General features: G+C 49.6%; 1 protein-coding gene across 1 annotated transcript in view; it reads left to right on the forward strand.

The window, feature by feature from the left end:
- RYR1 (ryanodine receptor 1) overlaps positions 1-18,134 on the forward strand; it is a 271,145-nt gene that overhangs the window by 160,752 nt on the left and 92,259 nt on the right. The window contains exons 54-67 of the mRNA XM_060257511.1: positions 107-196; positions 1,591-1,731; positions 2,472-2,546; positions 5,625-5,700; positions 5,811-5,934; positions 7,741-7,856; positions 8,527-8,594; positions 10,004-10,125; positions 11,199-11,248; positions 11,500-11,560; positions 14,576-14,814; positions 16,047-16,128; positions 16,430-16,560; positions 17,075-17,389. Of these exons, the coding sequence (XP_060113494.1) occupies positions 107-196; positions 1,591-1,731; positions 2,472-2,546; positions 5,625-5,700; positions 5,811-5,934; positions 7,741-7,856; positions 8,527-8,594; positions 10,004-10,125; positions 11,199-11,248; positions 11,500-11,560; positions 14,576-14,814; positions 16,047-16,128; positions 16,430-16,560; positions 17,075-17,389 (1,690 nt within the window). The remainder of the gene's footprint in view (positions 1-106; positions 197-1,590; positions 1,732-2,471; positions 2,547-5,624; positions 5,701-5,810; positions 5,935-7,740; positions 7,857-8,526; positions 8,595-10,003; positions 10,126-11,198; positions 11,249-11,499; positions 11,561-14,575; positions 14,815-16,046; positions 16,129-16,429; positions 16,561-17,074; positions 17,390-18,134) is intronic.

An 18,134-nucleotide genomic window follows, 5' to 3' on the forward strand; every position in this document is an offset into this window, starting at 1 on the left:
TTCCCTGGATTGATGTGATTTGGGGTGGATGCTCTTACTTGGCATAGATTCCAGATTCCCAGTTTGGAGTCAAGCAAAAAAGATTATTCCTTGATCTCATTTGCAGATTCAGAATAACTGGACGTTTGGAGAAACCTACGATGAGGAGGCCAAAACCAACCCCATGTTGCGTCCTTATAAAACGTTCTCAGAAAAGGTATTGCATTCACGCTTCCTTCCCTGACAACCTTAAATGCAGGGTAATATCGCCTAACTGCAAAGTCTAATTGAGAACTGAAGAGGGAAAAAAGCACCCAAGCACCCAAGCCTGAGATGCAACAGATCTCAGAATTCTAGGTTGAATTCCATGGATATGCAGATTTCAGTTTCTAAAATTCCATTTGGTTCTATCAAGCTAAGAAAGACTTCTTGATAAATATTTTATAGCGGTCATGTTGAAAATGAATTTGCAGCGTTGCATGCTTTACACACACTCCAGCCTAAATGCAGGCGATCCCAAGAGCGCGGACGTTACAGACTTACAGATTAAGAGAACTTAAAACTGAATTTGCAGATTTGAATTTTTCTTGAATGTTCTGCTCACCCCCACCCCCCCGATTAGATTTAGTCCAGCTTTAGTAAGCTGTTGGTGAACCTTGCAATGACAAACCATATGGAGTGCCGGTATTACAACATTGTACAATGAACACAAATCCAAATCTGATGTTTCTGACTGTAGCATGATTCCACTAAGTAGCTCAGAAGTAGGAACAGAAGATTAATCAGTAATTGACATCAATAATTTCCTTGACGTCCAGGAGTATAAAGAAAAGAAATAAGAAATAGAATGCTGTGATGTGACTTGGAACGTCATTGATTGAAAGCCTAGTCCCTGTGGAAGATTTGTATTAAGAAACTGAAATGGAGAAATTAAAGCACCCGGGTCTTCTTTCGGAGAACTTGGGCTAAGAAAATATCTACGTGGGACTTTATTTCCTTTGTATATTGCCTAGTGTCGGCTTTGGATTTGTGTTCGGTGAACCTTGCGAGACACTCCATCTCTTGCTGAGCTGGTTTGGCTCCTCCACGTCAGGAGTTCCCAGCATGGTGCCCATGGGCACCATGGGCTTGCCATCACCTTTCCTGAGGCCCGCCAAGTGTTTTTAGAAAGTGGGCAGGGCCAAGTTGGACTCTTTCCAGCAGGGCTTCTGATTGGCCCCTGGAGCTCTGATTGGCTGTGCATATTAAAATCATGTGTCAGCCACAGCCGCCACCGCGGGGTTGGTTTTATTCTCTTGCTCACTCCTTTTTCCAAGTGTATCTTTTTAAAATTGCGGTTGCATTTCTTCCGTGGGTGGCTTTGCCTCCTGTGGCGTCCGTTTTTGTGCCTCCCATGGAAGCTATCTTGTGTTGTGCCCTGTGTCACAATTCACAAGGTGCCTCCAAAGGGCTCAGAATGTTGGGGGAGCCCTGCTGCATGTGATTCCGAATTCCAGACAGGGCAAACCTCTCCCAGAATGCATCTGGGGATCTCAGCTTTGGGTGTTGCCATAAGGTCCCTCCTTTCCCATCCTGTGCCCATCATTCAGCCATCCTGCCTTCTCCCTCTAGGATAAGGAAATTTATCGGTGGCCCATTAAGGAGTCCCTGAAAGCCATGATCGCCTGGGAGTGGACCGTCGAGAAAGCCCGTGAGGGCGAGGAAGAGAAGATTGAGAAGAAAAAGACCCGCAAAATCTCACAGACAGCCCAGGTGTGTCCTCCTAACCTGCTTGTAGAAAGAGAGCAAATGTTCTGGATGGAAGTGAACTGGCTAACTACTTCTTACATAGAATCAGGCCTCGGTTTCAGCGGGAGCTCACAGGAGCAGAGCTCCCGAACCTTTCTGAGGGTTCCCCCTCCTCCTTCCCACCTTGTCCATTGAATAGTAGGTGCAGCTGCATAAAAACCCCTGAATGAGCTCCACCACCTATTTTTCCACAAAACGACTTCTGCATAAAATGATGCCCAGGAATGGACTCACAAGCCCCCTTCCTTTGAGTCCCGGGAGGTCAGAAGAATCCTACAGCTGCTCCAAGCTTCTGCTTGATGATGCCAGGTCTTTCCCTTAGTCCCAGGGGTAACAAATGTCTCACTAGGTAGCAACCACTGCCCCCAGCAAATCTGAGAGTATGTTCTGCTAGACCAATGCCCCTTGGTGCCCAGCAGTACTTCCCTTGGAACCCGCTGAGCTTTTCAGAAAGTTGGGTGGGGCCAGGGCCGGCTCGCCCACTAGGCAAACTAGGTATTTGCCTAGGGCGCTGGGAGGGGGACGCTGAATTGGGCTCACCCCTATGCCCAAGACAAATGCCTAAGTTTGTCTCTTTCTCCCCACCGCGGTTCTGTTTACTGCATTTGAGGCTAAGAGGTGTTGAACTTTGGTAAAGGGAGGAGGCGCACGGAGTGGGGGACTGGTGGATGTCAACGTTCTTTGCTTCTCTCTTCCCCACATAGGTCTATGACCCCAGCCACGGCTACAACCCCCAACCCATGGACCTCTCTGGGGCAACCCTTTCCAGGGAACTGCAGGTGAGTGAGACATGCGGGGACGGAGTATCCGAAGACAGTCATTCTGCCGTCAGAGGTTGAAAATTCTGCCATCAGAATGCATTCTGCAAATACAGGAGGAGTGATTTGTTCACCCTCTCCCCCCAATCAGTCTTTCCCTTCCTGTATTCACATCTTGACCTGATGGCCCAGGCTACCCTGATCTCATAAAAACATCGAAAAAAATCTTACAGGATCAGATCAGTGGTCCTTCTAGTCCAGCATCCTGTCTCACACAGTGGACATCGAAAAAAATCTTACAGGATCAGATCAGTGGTCCTTCTAGTCCAGCATCCTGTCTCACACAGTGGACAACCAATTCCTCTGGGGGGCCAACAACAGGACAGAGGCTGAGGCCTTCCCCTGAGAAGAGCCTCAGAAGAGCCCTGCTGGATCGTACCGGTGAGGATCCATCTAGTCCAGCATCCTATCTCACACAGTAGCCAACCAGTTCCTCTGGAGGGCCAACAACAGGGCACAGAAGCTGAGGCCTTCCCCTGAGAAGAACATCAGAGGAGCCCTGCTGGATCAGACCAGGAAAGGTCCATCTAGTCCAGCCTCCTGTTCCACACAGTGGCCAACCAGTTCCTCTGGAGGACCAACAACAGGGCAAAGAGGCCAAGACCTTCATAAGAACATCAGAAGAGCCCTGCTGGATCAGACCAATGAGGGTCCATCTAGTCCAGCATCCTGTCTCACACAGCAGCCGCCCAGTTCCTCTGGAGGGCCAACAACAGGGCACAGAGGCCGAGACCTTCATAAGAACATCAGAAGAGCCCTGCTGGATCAGACCAATGAGGGTCCATCTAGTCCAGCATCCTGTCTCACACAGCAGCCACCCAGTTCCTCTGGAGTGGCCAGGTCCTCCAAAAGAACATACAAAGAGCCCTGCTGGATCAGACCAGTGAGGGTCCATCTAGTCCAGCATCCTGTCTCACACAGTAGCCAACCAGTTCCTCTGGAGGGCCAACAACAGGGCAGAGAGGCCGAGGCCTTCCCCTGAGAAGAACATCAGAGGAGCCTTGCTGGATCAGACCAGGGAGGGTCCATCTAGTCCAGCCTCCTGTCTCACACAGTAGCCAACCAGTTCCTCTGGAGGGCCAACAACAGGGCACAGAGGCTGAGGCCTTCATAAAAACATCAGAGGAGCCCTGCTGGATGAGACGAATGAGGGTCCATCTAGTCCAGCCTCCTGTCTCACACAGTGGCCACCCAGTTTCTCTGGAGGGCCAACAGCAGGGCAGAGAGGCTGAGGCCTTCCCCTGAGAAGAACATCAGAAGAACCCTGCTGGATCAAACCAGTGAGGGTCCATCTAGTCCAGTCTCCTGTTCCACACAGGGGCCAACCAGTTCCTCTGGAGGGCCAACAACAGGGCACAGAGGCTGAGGCCTTCCCCTGATGTTGCCTCCTGACTCTGGGTTTCAGAGTTTTATTGCCTCTGAATGTAAAAATCACATCAGATTTCAGAAGCTATGCAGGGTCAGCCCTGGTTAATACTTGGATGGGAGACCACCAAGGAAGTCCAGGGTCACTATGCAGAGGCAGGCAGCGGCATCCCACCTCTGAATGTCTCTTGCCTTGACCACTCTGCAGGGTCTCTATAAGCTGGCTGCAACTTGATGGCAGTTTACACACTCAAACACATTTCAGTCACAAGTTTTTGTGCAGGAGGCTGTCTTTGAAAAAAGGCACTTTCTATAGAGACCACGGATAAACCTGGGTCACGTTGGCTTGGGAAAAGAATCTGAAGTTCTTTTATCAGCCCGTGCTGTACAAATCCTTCCTGTTCCTTAGCAGATAATACTTCCCCGCTTCTTCATACGAACACATATGAAGTTGGCCTTATACAGAATTAGACTCTTGGTCCATCAAGTATTGTCTACTCAGCCAAATTAACAAGAGTGGCTAAATGGAAACAGACTAGTATTCCAGGGCTAGCACACTGGCACTCGAAATTTTGGCATCTTTATATTATGGACAAACTAACAGACATGACTAAGACAGACATAGAAACAGAGAACAACTTTTTCACTATTTGGTACCTGATCCTAGATTATCTTATACTTCAAAAAGAAATTCCTGAAATTGTAACTTCGTTACATTTATGGTAACATTAAGATTAATAGCGATGGAAATTTCAGACTAATACTGATATCACCCTAGTTTGGACAAAACTTGTTAATTAATATTTTTATGTTATTGTACATTTAGACTGCTACCAGGCTGTATTAATATCTATCTATCTATCTATCTCTCTATCTCTCTCTCTCTCTCTCTCTCTCTCTCTCTCTCTCTCTCTCTCTCTCTCTCTCTATATATATATATATATATATATATTTGTACGACACTAATTTCTGCATATCGAAACTTAAATGTGAATAATACGGAATTATCCTTTAGTTATTATTTGTATGTTATAATGAAAAATCTAATAAAATATATTTGGGGGGGGAAGTATTGTCTACTCAAACCAGCAGCAGCTCTCCAGGATCTCAGGCTGAGGTCTTTCCCATCCCCCCCTGTCTGGTCCTTTGAACTGGAGATGCCGGGGATTGAACCTGGGACCTTCTGCTTGCCAAGCAGAGGTTCTGCCACTGTGCTACAGCCTCACTTCATGGCTCTTCAGGGTCTTGGACTGAGATCTTTCCCATCACCTCCTGCCTGGTCCTTTCAACTGGAGATGCCGGGGATTGAACCTGGGACCTCCTGCATGCCAAGCAGAGGCTCTGCCACTGAGCTACAGCTCCCCTCCTTAGTTCTCCAGGGTCTCAGGCTGAGGTCTTTCCCATCCCCTCCTGCCCGGTCCTTTTAACTGTAGATGCCGGGGATTGAACCTGGGACCTTCTGCACACCAAGTGGATGCTCTACCACTGAGCTACAGTGGTTGCTTCTCTCCTTCATCCAGGGCAGGGAGAGAGTTGACTGTCCCTTTTTTAAAAAAGAAAGATCCTCACAGAGTTCCATAACAGACAGCTTAGTTCCAGTCTTCATGACCAGCCCTTCTCAAGTCCCAGAATGTTTGTTCTGATCTCCCCCCCCCCCCCGGGTTCTCTCCACAGGCCATGGCTGAGCAGCTGGCAGAGAACTACCATAACACCTGGGGTCGCAAGAAGAAGCTGGAGCTAGAAGCCAAGGGTAAGCGTGTGCCTTTTCCTGCTGTTCTTCCTGGGGTGGTGATGACCCTCACCCCAGTTCTTACAGCAGCCTTGACTCCTCCTCTTTCTCTCTCTCTTTCCTCCCCCAAGGGGGTGGCACTCACCCACTGTTAGTGCCCTACGACACGCTGACGGCCAAGGAGAAGGCCCGGGACCGAGAAAAGGCCCAGGAGTTGCTCAAATTCCTGCAGCTGAACGGTTACGCAGTGACTAGGTGAGCCCCAAGTGATCAAAGCAGGGATATAGACCCAAACATGAAATGGCCTGTAGCATGAGGAGAGGGCTGGGAGAATGGGAACCCCGTGCTCCTCCTCGGTGTCCGTGGCTTCCATTTCCAGAGAAAGGCCTTTGCAAAACCTCTTCTTCTCAAAGGCAGTGTGCTTGAAATATGGGCCAGGATTGAAGGGGGACGTGGTTGGGAAGAATTATTGCTTTAGAGATGTATGTCTGTGCTACCTACGAATCGGTTTTAGCGTGGTTTTCCCTCAAAGAACTCTGGGAAATTGTAGCTTGACAAAGATGCTGAGGATTGCCTGATGGGAGATCCTTTGCCTCTCACCAAACCACTGCTCCCAGGATTCCTTTGGGAGGAGATTATGCCTCTTCCATCTACAGAGAGTGACCAGGATAAAGCAACATTTGGGGAAGCAGCAAGGACCTTCACTTTGTCTCCTAGCAGTTTTCCGTGCCTTTTTAAGAAATCTGTTTGGTTATAGAATACGTTTTTATCTCACCCTTCCTTCCAGGCGCTCAGAGCCAGCTGTGGTGTAGCAGTTAAGAATGGCAAATTCTAATCTGGGAGAACCGGGTTTGATTCCCCACATGCAGCCAGCTGGGTGACCTTGGATCAGTCACAGTTCTCTCAGAACTCCCTCAGCCTCACGTACCTCATGGTGTCTGTTGGAAGGAGAAGAAGGAAAAGGATTATAAGCCACTCTTGACGCTCCTTGGGGTAGTGAAGAGCAGGGTATAAAGCCAACACTAGTACTTCTTCTTCTCCTTCTCCTTCTCCTTCTCCTGTTCTTCATTTTTGGTTCACAGCAGCCCTGTGAGGTAGGATGGGCTGAGTGTCTGTGGCTGGTTCAAAGGTCACCAGGTGAGCTTCGTAACAGAATAAGGGTTTGACACCAGGCCTCCCAGAATCTAGTCCGGTGGTCCCCCAGCCTTTTTGAGCTTGCAGGCACCTTTGGAATCCTGACACAGCATGATGGGTGCAGCAACAAAATGGCTGTCATAAAATGACTGCCCTAGGAGGTGGAGCCAGCCACAAAATGTGTGTAGCTCCTTGTGCTATGGTGGCAGCTGCTAACAAAGCAACATTTTTAAAAATCTGCACAGCCAATCAAATCACCAGTAGTCAGCCAGAAGGCTTACTGGGCAAAAAGCCCTACCTGGACCCACCCACTTCCTAAAAATTTACTTTGCAGGCACCAGAAAAGGTGTTGGCAGACACCATAGTGCACGTGGGCGCCTATGGCCAGCCCTCCCACTAGGCAAACTAGGCATTTGCCTAGGGTGCCAGGCTGAGGAGGGCGCCAAATTGGGCCCTCCTGGCCCCGCGCCATAGGCAAATGCCCAAATTTTGCTGCCTAGTCGGCACGCAGTCTCTGTATCACTCCCTGAGCGTCCTTGTGCTCAGGGAGCAATAAAGAGACTGCACGCCGGACAGGAGCCCTCCTCACCCCTCCGTGATGATGGAAGGGTTCCTGGCCAGCGCGCAGTTTCTGTATCGGTGGTGGGGTGCAGGAGCGGAAAAGGGAAGGGGTAGCCCGGAAGGCGGCATCATGGAGGGGGCAGCAGCTGGCAAGTCTGCCTGGAGTGCCGCACACCCTAGGGCTGGCCCTGTGGGCACCACGTTGGGAAACCCTGATCTAGCCTGCCACTCTAACTGCTACAGCACACAAGATATCCTGTTTCTCACATTGGAAGAAACTACTTCTGTAGCTGAGTGCCTCTAACGCACTAACCCCTGTCCTGTGAGATTGTCCCTTCAACGCCAAACTTGGGGTTTTATCGACAGGGGTTTGAAGGATATGGAGCTGGACACGTCATCCATCGAGAAACGCTTTGCCTACGGCTTTCTGCAGCAGCTGCTGAAGTGGATGGACATTTCTCAGGAGTTCATTGCTCACCTGGGTAAACGTCTTTGAGAGCTGCCAATCTTTCCCTCCCAGCCACTTTTCGGGACTTGTGGGTGATATGCACTGAGCCCAAAGGAAAGCATGAGAGAGCAAAAGCACAGGAGGCCGTGGAACCAAAGCTCTTATTCATTAAATAAGATTAAAACCAGCAGCATTAAAACACTCATGAAAGTTAAAAGCAAGTGGCAAAAAGCCTCAATAAGTTTAGAACAGCCCAAGAGTAGTGAAGCCACAAAACGTGGGATAAAACGGAAACATTTAGCTTTATGTCTCAGTGCAAATGGAGTAGGTATCAGGGAGGGAGGAAGGGCATTCCACGGATGGGAGAAAGCCCTGCCTTTGGGTGATATGTGCTTCTCTTCTGCAGACTTGAGCAGAAGAGAAGCACATGTCACCAAAGGTGGTCCTTCTTTTGGCACATGGGGAGTTCTGGGGGCTGGAGGAGGTGGTGGAGTAGGCTTTGAGACTTCTGAGTTCTCTTGGCAGAGATGTCAGGGAAAGTGGACTCCAACCAATTAGTTCTGGGTTCTGGTTCAAGGCTAGCCCGTTCCTGGGTGAAGGCTGAGGTCTTTTTGCTCCAGCCATTGACCTGCCGCTTGTGAGCATGTGTGATTCTTCCACCACACACGTGGTATTCACGGGCAGGTTTTGCTTTCTGTCTCCAGAGGCTGTGGTGAGCAGTGGGCGAGTGGAGAAATCCCCCCACGAACAAGAGATCAAATTCTTCGCCAAGGTGAGTCTCTACAAGGAGTGACCACCACAAGATGTGTGTGTTTTTGGGGAGGGGTTTAAGGAGACAGGGCAGGAGGGAAAGACTGCTGTTTTCTGCATTCCCTGCATACATGAACATATGAGGCTGTCTGAGATTGAACCAGGAGATTCGTCCATCCAGGTCATTCTTGTTGGCTCAGACGGATAGCAGCTCTCAGGCTGCGGCAGGGGTGGCCAGAACTGCATAATGTGAGAGACAAATAGAATAAATGTAGGAAGGAAGGAAATCGGTGAGGAGAGGAGAGGTGGAAAGAAAGCAACTTTAATTTTGCTCTGGTAAGACCTCACCTGGAGTCTTGTGTTCGGTTTTGGGCACCACAATTTAAGAAGGATATAGACAAGCTAGAACGGGTCCAGAGGAGGGCGACGAAGATGGTGAGGGGTCTGGAGACCAAGTCCTATGAGGAAAGGTTGAAGGAGCTGGGGATGTTTAGCCTGGAGAGGAGGTGGCTGAGAGGTGATACGATCAACATCTTCAAGTACTTGAAGGGCTGTCCTATAGAGGATGGTGTGGAATTGTTTTCTGTGGCCCCGGAAGGCAGGACCAGAACCAGTGGGTTGAAATTAAATCAAAAGAGTTTCTGGCTCAACATTAGGAAGAACTTCCTGACCGTTAGAGAAATTCCTCAGTGGAACAGGCTCCCTCCTTGGGAGGTGGTGGGTTCGCCTTCCTTGGAGGTTTTTAAACAGAGGCTAGATGGCCATCTGACAGCAATGAAGATCTTGTGAATTTAGGGGGAGGTGTTTGTGAGTTTCCTGCCTTGTGCAGGGGGTTGGACTAGATGACCCTAGAGGTACCTTCCAACTCTATTATTCTATGAATACATTCCCTGCCAACTTGGCTTGGGAAAGTGATTTAAGAGATTTAAAGAAATAAATAATGCCTTCTCCAAGCTGGCCAATGGGGTGTTGACTCCCTCTAAGCTGTGGAGTCTTGTGAGCAAAAATTCTGCTTTGTGAGCCGCTGGCATTGAAGTTACGAGCTGCAGCATAACTTAGTTTGCTCTGGGGCCATTTTTTTATTGAGCTAAGACAAAAAAAGTTTGAGCCAGGGCCTAAACAACTGAGCTAGCTCACACTAACTCAGCTTAGAGGAAACACTGGTTGGGGGGGGGCTTCAAGAGCCACACAATGTATGTGAGAGAGCTACTGGGTTGAAAGACCTGGGCTGAGGTCTTTCACATCACCTGCTACTTGGTCGTTTTAACCATACAGTGTGTAGCACAATGCGGGCATGATAGAAGTTAAAGCAGCATCCGTGGAATGAGAGTATCTTGATCTGATTTTTGATGAAGATCCTGCCCAATGCTAGGGAATCCCTGGCAAGTGGATAACTCTTGACCCTCCCCTTACTTTTCTTCGCCTTTTCAGATTCTCTTGCCTCTGATCAACCAGTACTTCACCAACCACTGCCTGTACTTCTTGTCCACCCCTGCCAAAGTCCTGGGTAGCGGGGGCCACGCTTCCAACAAGGAGAAAGAGATGATAACCGGGTGAGGACCAGGAAATCAGTCCCTGCAAGGAGCTGGGTTTGAGTCTAGTAGCACCTCAGAGACCCGACAGGATTTTCAGGGTATAAGCTTCTGAAAGCCAAAGCTTCCTGTGTCAAAATGGGCATCGAAAACTATCTGCAAGGAGCTGGTGTGTGTGTACATGTAGGAGTGTTTCACACAGGGGCAGAATTCTAACAGGAGCTCCTTTGCATATTAGGCCACACCTCCTGACATAGCCAATCCTCCTTGAGCTTACAGACAGCCCTGTACTAAGAGCCCTGTAAGCTCTTGGCGGGTTGGCTACATCAGAGGGTGTGGCCTAACAAGCAAAGGAGCTCCTGCTACAATTCCACCCCTGGTTTCACACATTACATTTTCAACGCGTGTAGCCTAAGTGTACATCTAAAGAAACTGCCAAATGTGTGAACAAGTAGAAACAGACCTGCTTGCAAATATTTGTGCTCTATGCACACATGCGTTAGGCAGCTAGGACTGGCTGTCCATTTGGGTGACTTCCCAAAGCAAACCTAGGTTTTATGCTCTATATAATGCATGAATAGGCTTCCCTGTGCTAGAGCCAAAAATGAAACTTTTCACAAATTTGGAAACGTAGCGGACTATTGTATGAGACCAGGGGTGGAATTCTAGCAGGAGCTCCTTTGTATATTAGGCCGCACCTCCCTGCTGTAGCCAATCCTCCAAGAGCTTGGAGCCTTGTAAGCTCTTGGAGGATTGACTACATCAAGGGGGTGTGGCCTAATATGCAAAGCAGCTCCTGCTAGAATTCTACCCCTGTATGAGACTAGGGAGCCAGTTTGTGGCAGAGAACCTGGAACATCCTGTTGGGATTTTTTGAACAGCTCCTTCATTTGCAATCTTGTCTTTTCTGCCAACATTTGTGGGGGGCGGGGGGGGGGTGGAGACAACATCTGCAAGCAACCCCCCTTTCCCAAGCAGCCTCGCTGAGACTGGCAGACCCGTTCCTCCCTGTTCCCTCTGCCCCTCTTTGAGCCCTCCACCTTCCAATGGTCTCTTTCACTCTTTCCCTCTGCCTCTCTTTTTCCACCTTTTAGCCTTTTCTGCAAACTGGCGGCCCTGGTCAGGCACCGGGTCTCTCTCTTCGGTAAGCGGCATCCTTGCTCGGCGCTCTTCTGGGGGAGTGGGGCTGGCCGGTCATTTCTTCTCTCTGTCGCCTCAGTGAGATCTAGGCATTTTGCTCACCTCTTCTCAATCCTCTGTCCTCCCCTCATTCTGTCCCCACACCCCACAAACCTGCCTGCCATCCCTTCTTCCCTCTGCCTGCTTGGTCTGAATACCGGCCTGCTTGGTCCACGTACCTATATCCCTAAAGAAGGGTCTCCTCTCTCCCTCCAGGCACGGATGCTGCTGCTGTGGTTAACTGCCTTCATATCTTGGCACGGTCTCTGGATGCCAGGTGAGTCAGTCCCTTCCATCTCTGCCAAAGAATCCCTTCCTCCCATTGCGCAGCACTGCAGCCAAGCTGGAAGTAATTTAGAAGAAGAAGAAGAAGACGACGACTACAGTTTTATGCTCTGCCCTTCTCTCTGAATCAGAGACTGAGAGCGGCTTACAATCTCTTATATCTTCTCCCCCCACAACAGACACCCTGTGAGGTGGGTGGGGCTGAGAAGAAGCGGAAGAAGACTGCAGATTTATACCCCGCCCTTCTCTCTGAATCAGAGACTCAGAGAGGCTCACAATCTGCTGTATCTTCTCCCCCCACAACAGGCACCCTGTGAGGTGGGTGGGGCTGAGAAGAAGTGGAAGAAGACTGCAGATTTATACCCCACCCTTCTCTCTGAATCAGAGACTCAGAGAGGCTCACAATCTCCTATATCTTCTCCCCTCACAACAGACACCCTGTGAGGTGGGTGGGGCTGAGAAGAAGTGGAAGAAGACTGCAGATTTATACCCCACCCTTCTCTCTGAATCAGAGACTGAGAGCGGCTTACAATTTCCTATATCTTCTCCCCCCACAACAGACACCCTGTGAGGTGGGTGGGGCTGAGAAGAAGTGGAAGAAGACTGCAGATTTATACCCCACCCTTCTCTCTGAATCAGAGACTGAGAGCGGCTTACAATCTCCTATATCTTCTCCCCCCACAACAGACACCCTGTGAGGTGGGTGGGGCTGAGAAGAAGTGGAAGAAGACTGCAGATTTATACCCCACCCTTCTCTCTGAATCAGAGACTCAGAGAGGCTCACAATCTGCTGTATCTTCTCCCCCCACAGCAGACACCCTGTGAGGTGGGTGGGGCTGAGAAGAAGCGGAAGAAGACTGCAGATTTATACCCCGCCCTTCTCTCTGAATCAGAGACTCAGAGCAGCTTACAATCTCCTATATCTTCTCCCCTCACAACAGACATCCTGTGAGGTGGGTGGAGTTGAGAAGAAATGGAAGAAGACTGCAGATTTATACCCCGCCGTTCTCTCTGAATCAGAGACTCAGAGCGGCTTACAATCTCTTATATCTTCTCCCCCCACAACAGACATCCTGTGAGGTGGTGGGGCTGAGTGGCAGAAGCTGCCCTTTCAAGGACAACCTCTACCAGAGCTCTGGCTGACCGAAGGCCATTCCAGCAGCTGCAAATGGAGGAGTGGGAAATCAAACCCAGTTCTCCCAGATAAGAGTCTGCCATTTCAAGGGCAACCTCTGCCAGAGCTACACCTGACCCAAGGCCATTCCAGCAGCTGCAAGTGGAGGAGTGAGGAATCAAACCCGGTTCTCCCAGATAAGAGTCTGCTCTTTCAAGAATAACCTCTGCCAGAGTTACAGCTGACCCAAGGCCATTCCAGCAGCTGCAAGTGGAGGAGTGGGGAATCAAACCCGTTTCTCCCAGATAAGAGTCCGCACACTTCGCCACCATGCCAATTTGGAGAGAGGAGGCTTGCCTCCCCTACGTATAAAATAAGTATATCAGGGGTCCCCGACATTTTTGAGTCTGTGGGCACCAATAGAATTTTGAGAGGGAGTGGAAAGCACCACCCCCAAAGGGCTGCTACAGGACTTGGAGCCCAAAGCAATACTTCCCTCCGCTCTTTGCATCCATGGGAAACCTTTTCGTTTGGATGAGAGGAGTCACTAACAAGCTGTGCCTTGCAATGATGCTATTGGCGGGCTCACCAAGGGAGTTACTGGTGGATGCTGTGGTGCCCCTGGGCACCCTCTTGGGCAGCCCTGTAGAATATTAGCCATATATCTAATAGTCAAGGGTTGGTCAGTTTGGATGAGACCAGTGTTCCCTCTAAGCTGAGTTAGCGTGAGCTAGCTCACATATTTTAGCGTCCAGCTCACACATTTTTGTCTTCGCTCAGGAAGGATGACCCCAAAGCACACTAATTTATTCATTAGCTCACAACTTTAATGCCAGTAGCTCACAAAGTAGAATTTTTGCTCACAGGACTCTGCAGTTTAGAGGAACGTTGGATGGGACAGTGTGCGACTGCAATAAAAAAGGCGAACGCCATGCTGGGAATTATTAGGAAGGGGATTGAAAACAAATCAGCCAGTATCAAAATGCCCCTGTATAAATCGATGGTGCGGCCTCATTTGGAATACTGTGTACAATTCTGGTCATCACACCTCAAAAAAGATATAGCATTGGAAAAAGTCCAGAAAAGGGCAACTAGACTGATTAAAGGGTTGGAACACTTTCCCTATGAAGAAAGGTTAAAACACTTGGGGTTCTCTAGCTTGGAGAAAAGTCGACTGCGGGGTGACATGACAGAGGTTTACAAGATTATGGGTGGGATAGAGAAGGCAGAGAAAGAACTACTTTTCTCCCTTTCTCACAATACGAGCTCATGGACATTCAATGAAATTGCTGAGCAGTCAGGTTAGACTGGATAAATGGAAGTCCTTCTTCACCCAAAGGGTGATTAACAGGTGGAATTGACTGCCACAGGAGGTGGCAACAGCTACAAGCACAGGCAGCTTCAAGAAAGGACTGGATAAGCATATGGAGCAGAGGTCCATCAGTGGCTATTAGCCACGGCGTATTGTTGGAACTCTCTGTCTCGGGCAGTGATGCTCTGTATTCTTGGTGCTGGGGTGGGCAACGGACAAGTAGCAGCAATCAAAGACAACCTGGGCCTGCTCAACTTACACTCACAATAGGGCCTGCGTGAGGCAGGGAGGCCATATTGATGTTTAATGATTTAAAATATCTGCACCCCATGTTGATATATTTTATTAGCTTTAATCCAAATGATGAATAAGGGGATCCACTTTTGATTTAAATGCTTGCACAGCTCCAGGAATCTACTCTCCCCATCTTATCACAAAAAAACCCCTGACTATAGCATTAGTGCAGAGTTTTGCTCGGCGCTAGCCAAAGAGAGGAGTCATTTCACCATCTTGGGATCCTTCAGGGCCTTTCTTTCCCTGTCCCAAAGTCTGATGTGAGACCCTCCTTTTTTCTCCTGCAGGACGGTGATGAAATCAGGCCCGGAGATTGTGAAGGCTGGCCTACGCTCCTTCTTTGAGGGTGCCTCAGATGACATCGAGAAGATGGTGGAGAACCTCAAGCTGGGCAAAGTGTCGCAGTCTCGCACCCAGGTCAAGGGTGTGGGCCAGAACATCACCTACACCACTGTGGCTCTCCTCCCGGTGCTCACCTCCATCTTTGAGCATATCGCCCAGCACCAGTTTGGAGATGATGTCATCTGTAAGCAAGCAAGGGGGAGTGTGGGTACTGTTAGGCCATGAACCGTGGCAAGGCAAGAGGCTAGTTGCCAAGAACAATGCAGGGAAGCCCTGACTGGGCTACAGAGGATAAATTGGCCCCTTGGAGGCAATGGAGCCCATTGCTTTTAGTCACTGGTTACGGTGAGGGATTTGGTGGAAGCGTAAGACAAATCTGAGGTGGCTGATTTTCTGAGGGAACAATGTGGTAAAAAAGGATCACAGCAGAGAATTGTGGGGAGAAGAAGCTGTGTAAATGGAAGCCTGTCATGAATCCAAGGTGGCTGCTTTTATGAGGGAACGCTGCAAAGACACAACTGCAGTAGGGAACTGTGGGAAGGACCAGGACCAGATCTACATGATTTTTAAGGAGGGGTAAAATTAAAAAATGATGCCCCCTTATGGGCCCATAGAATAGAATGGACTTCATACCCAATTTGGCACCCCCCTCTGCTCTCCCCTAGATCTGCCCCTGGGAAGGACTGTGTAAATGAAAGCCTGTGTAAATGGACAGCCAGTTTGGTATAGTGGTTAAGTGCATGGACTCTTATCTGGGAGAACCGGGTTTGATTCCCCACTCCTCCACTTTTACCTGCTGGAATGGCCTTGGGTCAACCATAGCTCTGGCAGAGGTTGTCCTTGAAAGGACAGCTGCTGTGAGAGTCCTCTCAGCCCCACCCACCTCACAGGGTGTTTGTTGTGGGGGAGGAAGATAAAGGAGATTGTGAGCGACTCTGAGACTCTGAGTGGAGGGCGGAATATAAATCCAATGTCGTCGTCGTCTTCTTCATGAATCCAAGATGGCTGCTTTCCTGAGGGGAACGTTGTGGTTAAAGGATCGCAGTAGAGAATTGTGGGGAAGAGTGTAAATGGAAGCCTGCCATGAATGTAAGATGGCTGCTTTTCTGAGGGAATGTTGCAGAGATACAATTGCAGTAGAGAATTGTGGGAAGGAAAAGCAGTGTAAATGAAAGCCTGTCATGAATCAAAGATGACTGCTTTTCTGAGAAAAACTGCAGGGAGTCACAGTAGAGAATTGTGGGGAGAAGAGGCTATAGAAAGGGAAGCCTGTCATGAATCCAAAATGGCTTGAGACAAGATGGCTCCCAAGGAGACTACCTGGAAAAGAGGGCTGTATCTCTAACAGCAGAAACCTGTGGGAAAGACAATCTACATGACGCTTAGACTGAGTCAGTTGCTCTTTCTCTTCCTTAGTGGATGATGTGCAGGTCTCCTGCTACCGAACTCTATGCAGTATCTATTCCTTGGGGACAACCAAAAATCCTTATGTGGAGAGGTGAGTGAAGAGGCATGCAAATGCGGAGCAAGAAACAGAACAAGGGCCAAGTTGTGATGAAATGGGGTCATGGAGGAGCACAGAGGCACCAATACTGGTATTAAATTTGTGAGCTACTGCATAAATTATTGTGCTCTGGAGCTATTTTTCCTGAGCTAAGTCAAAAATGTGTAAGCTGGAGGCTAAAAAACTGAGACCTAGCTCACGCTGACACAGCTTAGAGGGAACATTGGTTACACAGTAGTGTGGGCAAAGCTGACCTGTGTGAACGGTACCGCCTGACCTCCCTCACCCTCTGCAGGCAACGTCCACAACTCGGAGAATGTTTGGCTCGGCTGGCGGCGGCGATGCCCGTGGCATTCTTGGAGCCCCACATCAACGAATATAATCCTTTCTCCGTCTACACCACCAAGTCGCCAAGGGAGCGAGCCAGTGAGTGCCAGTGTGTGTGTGTGGGGTGGGGGGAAGAATGGGCAAAGGGCAGCCTCTCACCAGAAGCTTCTTCAAGGGGCTGTAGCTCAGGAGAGGCGGTAGCTTGGTGGGAGAGCACTTTCTTTCCCCGGGGCTCCGATGATTCATTACCAGTCAGAGTTAGACTGAGCTCTATGGTCTGACTCTAGAGAATACTGAAGCCAGTGGTCTGAGTTGACTCTAGAGCAGAGGTGGCCAAACCGCGGCTCTGGAGCCACATGTGGCTTTTTCACACATATTGTGTGGCTCTTTAAGCCCCCACTGCCCCACTGGCTGGATTGAAAAAGGCATTTCTCTCTTTTTAAAATAGAGTAGGGTGTTTGCACAAATGCCCCATGTTCTGTACTGGTGTTGCTTGACACGGCAGCTGGACAGTCAGGGATGGGGAAGGGATGACCCTTTGGGATACAGACCTGTACGGGCCTGCCCCCTATGCCAAACTGACTGGTCGAACACCTTTCTCTTTGCATCCTAGTCTTAGGCCTGCCCAACAGTGTGGAGGAGATGTGCGCGGACATCCCCATTCTGGACAAGCTCATGAAGGAGATCAGCGGCCTGGCCGAGTCAGGGGCCCGCTACACGGAAATGCCCCACGTCATCGAGGTCACTTTGCCTATGCTCTGCAACTACTTGCCCCGCTGGTGGGAGCGGGGCTCTGAGACGAACCCGCAGGGACCCTGGTGCACGGACGTGACGTCCGACCATCTCAACACCTTGCTGGGCAACATCCTGAAGATCATCGTCAACAACCTGGGCATAGATGAGGCTTCGTGGATGAAGCGCTTGGCAGGTAAGGAAGGGTCAGGGTTGACGGCGTCCCTTTTCAGAAGTCCCCTGAACCGACCCCAAAATGCCACGAAACAGCGGGCAAGCTTTAGAGGTCCTCGGAACTCTTAAATCAGGAAGGAGGGTAGCAAAAAAGTACTGAGAGGAGGGGGAGGAAACATATCGCAAGTTTTAAGCCTTTTTTTTTTGGCACCTGGAAGGAATGCCTGCCAGGAAAGAATTTAATAAAATGGTGTTAAGCGGAGCTGATACGAGGGTCCGTCTTTAGCCGACGGCGTAGAAGGAGAAACGATGGCAGCTCCCAGTTGAAAAAACAAGAACCAGGAGTCGATGAAATAGGTTCAGATCTTCCCAGGGTAGCCATTTCTGATTGGAGAGGCAGCAGGGGAGAGGAGGTGTCCGATGCCTACCTTGCCATCGTTGCGGTCGTGATCCTGGTTGTGCCTATGCAGGCGCAACTGCTTTCTAGAACCAAATTTCATGTCTGGGAAGCCAGTCATAGAATTCCCCGATGTCTTGTTCTTTGTTTGACCCTTGGGCTTTGAACATATGAACATATGAAGCTGCCTTATACTGAATCAGACCTTTGGTCCATCAAAGTCAGTATTGTCTTCTCAGACTGGCAGCGGCTCTCCAGGGTCTCAAGCTGAGGTTTTTCACACCTATTTGCCTGGACCCTTTTTTTGGAGATGCCAGGGATTGAACCTGGGACCTTCTGCTTCCCAAGCAGATGCTCTACCACTGAGCCA

This window comes from Heteronotia binoei, chromosome 17, assembly GCF_032191835.1.
Source record: "Heteronotia binoei isolate CCM8104 ecotype False Entrance Well chromosome 17, APGP_CSIRO_Hbin_v1, whole genome shotgun sequence".
Taxonomy (NCBI): domain Eukaryota; kingdom Metazoa; phylum Chordata; class Lepidosauria; order Squamata; family Gekkonidae; genus Heteronotia; species Heteronotia binoei.